This window comes from Austrofundulus limnaeus, unplaced genomic scaffold (assembly GCF_001266775.1).
Source record: "Austrofundulus limnaeus strain Quisiro unplaced genomic scaffold, Austrofundulus_limnaeus-1.0 Scaffold1134, whole genome shotgun sequence".
NCBI lineage: Eukaryota > Metazoa > Chordata > Actinopteri > Cyprinodontiformes > Rivulidae > Austrofundulus > Austrofundulus limnaeus.
Genome location: NW_013953536.1, coordinates 60,022 through 67,518, shown reverse-complemented (window position 1 = coordinate 67,518; position 7,497 = coordinate 60,022). Strand labels below are relative to the sequence as shown.

General features: G+C 38.5%; 1 protein-coding gene across 2 annotated transcripts in view; it reads left to right on the top strand.

The window, feature by feature from the left end:
- asap2a (ArfGAP with SH3 domain, ankyrin repeat and PH domain 2a) overlaps positions 1 to 7,497 on the top strand; it is a 45,457-nt gene that overhangs the window by 8,998 nt on the left and 28,962 nt on the right. For both annotated transcript variants that reach the window (XM_014030879.1, XM_014030878.1), the window contains exon 2: positions 5,946 to 6,018. In XM_014030879.1, coding sequence (XP_013886333.1) covers positions 5,946 to 6,018 — 73 coding nt within the window. The remainder of the gene's footprint in view (positions 1 to 5,945; positions 6,019 to 7,497) is intronic.

Sequence of the window (7,497 nt, the reverse complement as noted above, 5' to 3'; positions counted from 1 at the left end):
GTAATCCCCTGTCAGTCTGCCTGGTGGCATTAATTGTATTTATTGTCAAGTGCCAAAAAGTAATCAATTAATGTTTTTCTGACGATTTAATTGCACATGATACGATTATGCCCAACCCTAGTCCAAGGTGAATTCAAATGAGCGTTTTGTCCTCCTCCCAAAACGCTGCACATTTGGTTTTTATTTCCCGGCCTTTGCTGTCAAACATGTTTTTTATCAGCCTCTAGCTAGTTTATAGGCTTCATTAATTAAGTCAAACTTAAGCAGACCATTGTGCCAGGTTTAAAGACAGAAGTATTATCACCATCCGGCACCATCTGGGGAAAACCCAAAAGGAAACAAAAGTTTTGCCCAGGTCTCTCACCTTGTAAATTTTTAAACATACTGCAAACACTTCAGCAGTTAACATGAAAGCTTGTTTTCTCAAACACTCAAAGCARTGCAATTGATGCTGTCACCTCGGTGTGATTTCTAGCGGCTGGAAGCCAAGGCATCGCTCCAGCCGGGCTCTTTGTGGAGCTCACCGAGGAGCTGTAAAAGCAGCAAGTGTGCGGGTGCTAAAATGCCACGAGACTTCAAGGTGGATGAAATGTTTCAGTACCTTTTCAGTCAAGTAAAAACACCCTACTTTTCTCTCCAGCTTATACAAACTGTGAATTTCAATGCTGACTTTTCCACACCGRCTCGGGTCGGGACAGACTGACTACTCACATGTCAGCTGTTTGAGAAAACAGGGAAAACCATGACCAGTCAGCTCCGGGGCCCATTTCTGTCTAAATATTGACTTTTTACACTCAGCATGGAGAGGAGTTGTGAATGAAACTCTTCAGAGTGTATTTTCAGATATTTTTTTCTCCCTACTGTGGTTAATATTTAAAAAAAGAAACTTAAGCATGTGAAGATTGTAACAGAAATATAATGGATTATAGAAAATCACCTTTATAGACGATGCTTGAAGTGTTGAATTGTGCCTTTCCATGTGAATAACGCCAGTTATTTGTTGCAAGTATCACTTTGAAAGCCATCAACATAACTTTATTGCTGGTAACTTAGTCATAATTGTGACATTCTTACAAGAAAAACAAAACATCGTAAAAGAAAAAAGAAAAATACAAATTGTCAGGTTGGTCTGTTTGGAACCTTTTCAGTCTTTTCTCTGTTTTTGTGCTTTTTGAGTCTACTCGTTGTACAGTTTTTTTTTTTTTTTTGTATACATTTTACATAGTTTTCACACCCATCAGTGGCATAAACAATGTTTTTCGGTAATGATTGGGTGTGCATTTAAATCTGACCAGAACTATAGACACACCGACTGCTGCAGTGTTTATTTGTTCAGTGGTATAGGGCGTTCATTCTGTTGGACCGACCAAAACTGCCCCCTATATTTGTATATATGTATATGAGCGCAATCTCCTTTGTTTATTGCTCAGTCTTACTCTTATTTAGAGCTTAAAAGGTTTGTTTCCAAAGAACTGGTTTTGTCTTTTACCAATTCAATTGGTGTTTATAAGTAGGTGCTGCTTCTCACAAAATTAACCACATTGTAGTTGTAAAATAAATGTGACTTTAAGTCCTAATCATGATTTTCTACTTATGAACAATTTTTTCTTTTTAAATTTCTGTGTGTTTTATAATGTATAACTTATAATTTTTTTTTCTAGTGAACTGAAGTTGGCTTTAYTTGTACAACATCTGGTTCCTTCGGTGAGACATGGGTTACAACTCACCATTGCAGATACTGTATCCACATTAGCAGCAAATAAATCGGATAATTGCATCATAAATGCATTTTCCTCGCAGTGTGTGGCAGACTTTTGTTTCTGTTGTGGGGGAAGTTTACAGAGCGAGGAGAGCTCAGAAGACAAGATATAAAGACACACAGACAGAACCATGTGTGTGTCTGTAGTGATGGTAACTGTAGTATTACACACGGTGAACTGCTTGGATAGTAGCCCTTTTTGTTTGAACTGGACATGTGTGTTTTTGTATGGAGATGGGGCCCTCTTAGAGAAGCGGGGAAGCACCTTGCAGCACAGACATGCTGTCATCAGCAGATAGTTGGTTGGAGAGAACAATGAGGCTGGATCTCTGTCTTGTCTGTCAGTTACTGCAGCGTGCAATCATCCAGGAATGTTTTTCTTCTTTGCAAACTGGAGAAAGAGGTTAAAAATGGCTGCGGTGGAATCCAAATAGGGTTACTASCTTTAGTCTTTTTGTTGCTTGTTTTTCCTGTCTCTTTACTCACTTTTGATTATCTGTCTGACCTGGTCACTGGTAATKGTCAGTAACACAACGCGTTATACTCAGCGGTTCAGAAAATGCACATAAGTGAATCTCTATGACTATGACCTTCAAGACCCTGCTGTCTCGTGATGGAGTGTGTAGATTGGCTACAGCAGATGGTGACCGGTTGTGATCATGATGATGTCATGTTTTAAGACGAGGATTAATTCAATTCATCTGGCTGCCAGGGGGAAAAAAAACTGTTTACAAAGAGATGCTAACGGGGAAATAAAAATGCTGACATGGCAGTAATATATAAAAGTGTGCTAGTGAGGTCACTTTTCATCTCTCCTTCTGGTCTTTAGAAACCTCATCTCCCTTTGAACAGTGTGCGTCTTAATTTAAATGGATACATGCTACAAATGTTGACTCTTGTACGAGCGGCGTGACGCTCAAACCTAAAATGGAAAATCAGAACACGTGAAAGTGATTGATGACATGAGAGGCTGAGAATGATGTAGAGGGGTGTTTGTTGTGTTCAGCTGGTTTATTACTCTGCTTGTCTGTTGTCTCCATCAGACCACTTTATGGGAATTGAAAAGGGGGTGGTGAAGCGTGATATTGTGTGTCCTTTGGTGTGTGTGTGTGTGTGTGTGTGTGTGTGTGTGTGTGTGCGCGCTCTTATAAAAGCAAGAGAATCCTTGGTTGATCAGAGCTCTCCACTTCAAAAATAAAAAGGCTTCAGCTAACCTAATTCTCAGGCCTAATTTTGGCAAAATGTGGAGGTCAACCAGGGTTTCATGTTGTATCGATCTACTAAGAGAACACGTGGATGAAATTAATCCACCAGACATTCATATTCATTGGCCAAAATAATAAATACTTGGTATTTCGAATTACTAAGTATACAATTGTTTGGTTTAACACTGTACCTTTTCAACTCAGAATGAACAAAAATTTAATGTAAGACAGAGTTCAAAGAGTTACCAGCTCAGTTAAGAAAACAGTCTTTGTCTTAAATCATCCTGCGGTTGGATTGGATCAGCGGTGTCGACAGAAACAGATTTTTGATTTGCACCAAGGAGCAGCTGTACTTGTCTTTGCCTTTTTCTATGCTTGTTTTTAAAATAGCTGTGAGAACAGAGTGCAGACAGGCACCTGGATGTGTGGGGTCTAAGCTGCAGCTGGAGACACCATCTTAGCCAGGCAGAGGAAAAAAGGATAATGGCATATGTTACAGATGAGTCATTAAACAGGAGCTGAAGGAGCTGAAACCGCAGTCTTGTAAATCCCACATTTTGCTCAAAGGACTTTTTTAATTTGTACAGTTATTTTGATAAAATGCAGCACACTTTATTTTTTAGCATATTTTAATTTTATCACGTGATGATGGTTAAAATATAGTTTCAATGTTATTTCCTTTTTGAATTTGCCATATTTAAAAACATATTCAAATGACGCAWCAAATGACTGGAAACCTTGTAATGTTTAGGTACTGTTGGGAGCAAATATTATTAGGCCTGTCACAATAAACAAAATCAATTAATCGTATGATAAATTAAACTGAGGAAGATAAAATGAAAATAATAATTTTCATTTGCCTGCTTTTTTGTTCTATTTGCGTCTCCCTCTTTTCTACTTCTTAGTGTAGAGAGAAGTGAACTCTGGCATCASGTATTTGCCAGGCACAGGGTCTCCCAACATCTGTAGCATGAAAGCCCGTGAATAGGCTTTTATCTAGAGGAGCATCTTCATTTTTCTGACGCATTTATACAGCTGGCTACACCGTGGGATTGCCGAGAATTTTTTCTTTTTACACTATGTAATTTTTATGTAAACTTCCATAAACATGGGGGTTCTATCATTATATTAGTTTAAACTGGTCTCCAACAATATTATATTTATCGCAAAATTTCTGAGAATTTATTGTCCAGTAATTTTTTTTTATTGTGACAGGTCTATACATAACCTAATTTATTAAATTCATCAAGTCTCGTTGACAAGAATAGTTGAATATCATCTGCGAAGAGGAGAAAATTTATACTTTTTATTGCTTGATAGAAACAWATAAAGGTTAACAATATTGGTCCAAACACTGAACCCTGTGGAACCCCATAACTAACTTTGATGCAGGCTATTGGCTAGCTAAATGAGGGCATATTTAACTTGATTTTTCAGGCTTATAAGATACTAACTACTCGTACTGATTTGACCGAACAGTAAAATGACAAAACTATCCTTTTTAAGTCTGATCAGTTTCACAGAATGTTTCTCTTATCTAGAATGGATGGTTGATTATGATTATCAGCGAATGTCCAAATGTTTTTGTTTCATATACAGTATCTTAAAGCATCCTAAAGAATATATATGATATATATGTGTATGAGATTCAAGTATTACAGTTGCTGAAACTAATTTAGTCACAATCTGTCCTTCATTCTTTTTTAATTTAAAAAAAATTGTGAAGAAACCTATAGTAGTTCAGGAAAAATGTAATGGCAGTATAACAATACTCACATTAAATCTGGACCATTCAAGTCACTATGAACAAAATTATTATTAAAATTTTTTAATGTCATATTCCTGCTTTTTCTCAAAGTGATGCTCAATTTACATCACTTTGGTTCAGTCTTTTCTGTTTGTGTGGGTGAAATATGACTCTGCAGCAAAGATTGTATTTCAATGCCAAACCACTAACAAAACTGTTTTAAAAACCAAATTTAAGTTTATTAATGACATGTAGCAAATAAGAGAGTGTGATAGATTAGACAGCCTTCACGTTTTTTCAATTTTTTTTAGACAATCCAGGGGACCAAAGATGTCTCATTAGTATGGAAAGCAGAGCAGAGAAACATGGCACTGGTTTTGGTCTGCTTGAGCGGACGTGCCTAATAAAGTCACTTAAAAGTAATTTCCTAAAAGCCCCTTGCATCCCAAAAAGCTCCTTCCTTTATCTCAGTGCTAAAGTGGTGCATTGTCTCGACTGAGCTGCCAGCGTTGGGTGCAGTCTGGGTTTAATGTTTTGAGAGGGAACCATGTCTAAACATGATTATTTGTTTTCTGCATGGATGTTTACATCACTGGAACACTGTATTGCGTGAAATACACCTCATATTCCTACCACTGCTGTCTGACAACGGTTTTACTGATGGTTTTTTACGTGTAGCACAATCCCTGAGAAGGCTCGGGTCTATTTATAGATTTGCCTTGAATAATGTATGAGTTGGAGACACAGTGGCACAAACACACAAACTGTATCTAATACGTAAGCATGGACTGAAACAACTGCTCACATGAGATTAGGAGATGAGATGAAATGCTTAAGAGCCGCGGCTCTCTTCATGTTACAAAGTTGCTTTGCAGGAACCCTCAGAACAAAAGCCCGTTTTTCATAAATCTCTTGCACCAAGTCGGCATAAAAGTGTGTTCCTTATTTGGCTGCTGTTTCTCTACTTTAGTAATTCACAAACAGAAGCAGCTGTTAAACCAGTGTRGGTCATGCAGCTTTGACTACTGTACACGTATATGATGGATCAACTTCTAGGTTCTTTCCTTCTGGATTAAACTAATAGTTTAATATGTGTTGTACTCGTTTACTTTCTTTATGTACTTCTTGTATTATGGGTGTTTCTGCAATCAGATAGAAAAATGTGAATAATTAACACATGACTGTATAAATCCTCTCTTAACGTCTGCGTTGTCATCTCTTTGTGTCCCTTCAGGCTCTGGATGTGGACCGCAGTGTTCTCTACAAGATGAAAAAGTCCGTCAAGGCCATCTACGCGTCCGGTCTTGGTAAGTTGTCTTGTTTCGTGTTTTTATTTCTTTCTCACATCTAACTGTATGCAGAAGCCAGTCCTTCACTTCACTTTCATTCATAGGTTTTAAATATATTCATTTAAAACAAAACAGTGAAGATCATTTACTTCATCTGGCAGTTAGTTTATTCAGTTCAATGCAAAACCATATGAATAAAACAAATTTTAAAGGACATCAGTAATTCTTTCCAAGCAGAGGTAGATAAACAGACCTTTTAGCCTCAGTTGAGTGTGTGTAAGTGTGTGTGCGCGCGCACATTATTTCCGCGGTCTTTGTAGCAGCCGGTGTTGGGTGTCTTTTGTTTTGCCTGCCTGACAGAACCCTGCTGAGAGAGGAGAGAGCCCACCGAACAATGTGCTGAGCGGGTGTGTTTTCAGAACTGTGTGCCGCTCTGTTCAGGACAGAGGGACAGCTGTCGGATCCAGACCCCTCCGAAAGGAACAGCTGGGGAGTGGGGGGGACACTTTGCGTTTGCGTGCAACTGCTGAAGCATGGAGGGGCGCATGTCCTCCCTTCACTAAACCATTAGGGGTGTGTGTTTTTCCACTTATTTGTATCTGTCAGACTCCAGGACGTGTCAGACTAGTTGTGTTAAATGCAAATTAACTTTGAATATCTGCACCTGGAGCAGCGTGCTATACGTGCCAGTTGAAGTTGTGTACTTGATGTAGGAAAAAATTGTGTGCAGACAGACCAGCTCTTTTGCCCTGAAGCATTAATCCAGTCTAGGTTTCCACTGGTGCTTATCTTTTGTTTATAGTAGAAACAGTTCCCTGTTTGTGGAAAAGCCTATGAGAACTCTGGTATTTTCTTCTTTTCAAGAGAAGCTCTTATTAACCAAGGTCACCTGGTATTAACATGTCATTGAAAAGCTGCCCAGATACCGATCTGTTTTGAATACAACCACAATTAAAGCTTTTTTTTTTTCATTCTTGTCTCCCTAGCCCAAGGGTGGGCATCATTTTTTTTCCCAGAGGACCACTTTGACTTGATTAGGCGGCCCTTAGTAATGCATCAATATTGCTGTAACGATATATTTTCTATATAATGTGCAGCCTTGTTACTGTGCTGAACACTGTTTGTGTTAACTYTGCATTAAAGAAGAAGGTATTGTGTTGCAGTTTTGTCTTTTATTTGTCATTGTCTCAGCTTACAGTTTGCAGTGTTTCCCCTAGGAAATTGGTCTAGGGGGTGGGTGGGGGGTACTTGTTTTATAAAAACATAAATTTARGCCACTCACCTGCAATTATGGTAATAAATTTACACATACATGAATATTTAATTGCCTAACTTCATCCTAGTTAAGGACTCTTCTGACACTTTGCGTTTGCATGCGGCTGCTGAAGTGATCAGAACTGTGTGCAGCAGATGATCTGAGTCCTGAGTTCTCAGTTTGAAACCTTCTGGAGCTCTTCTGTGTGACTCCAGGTGTGACAGAGTGTGGATGGTTGATTG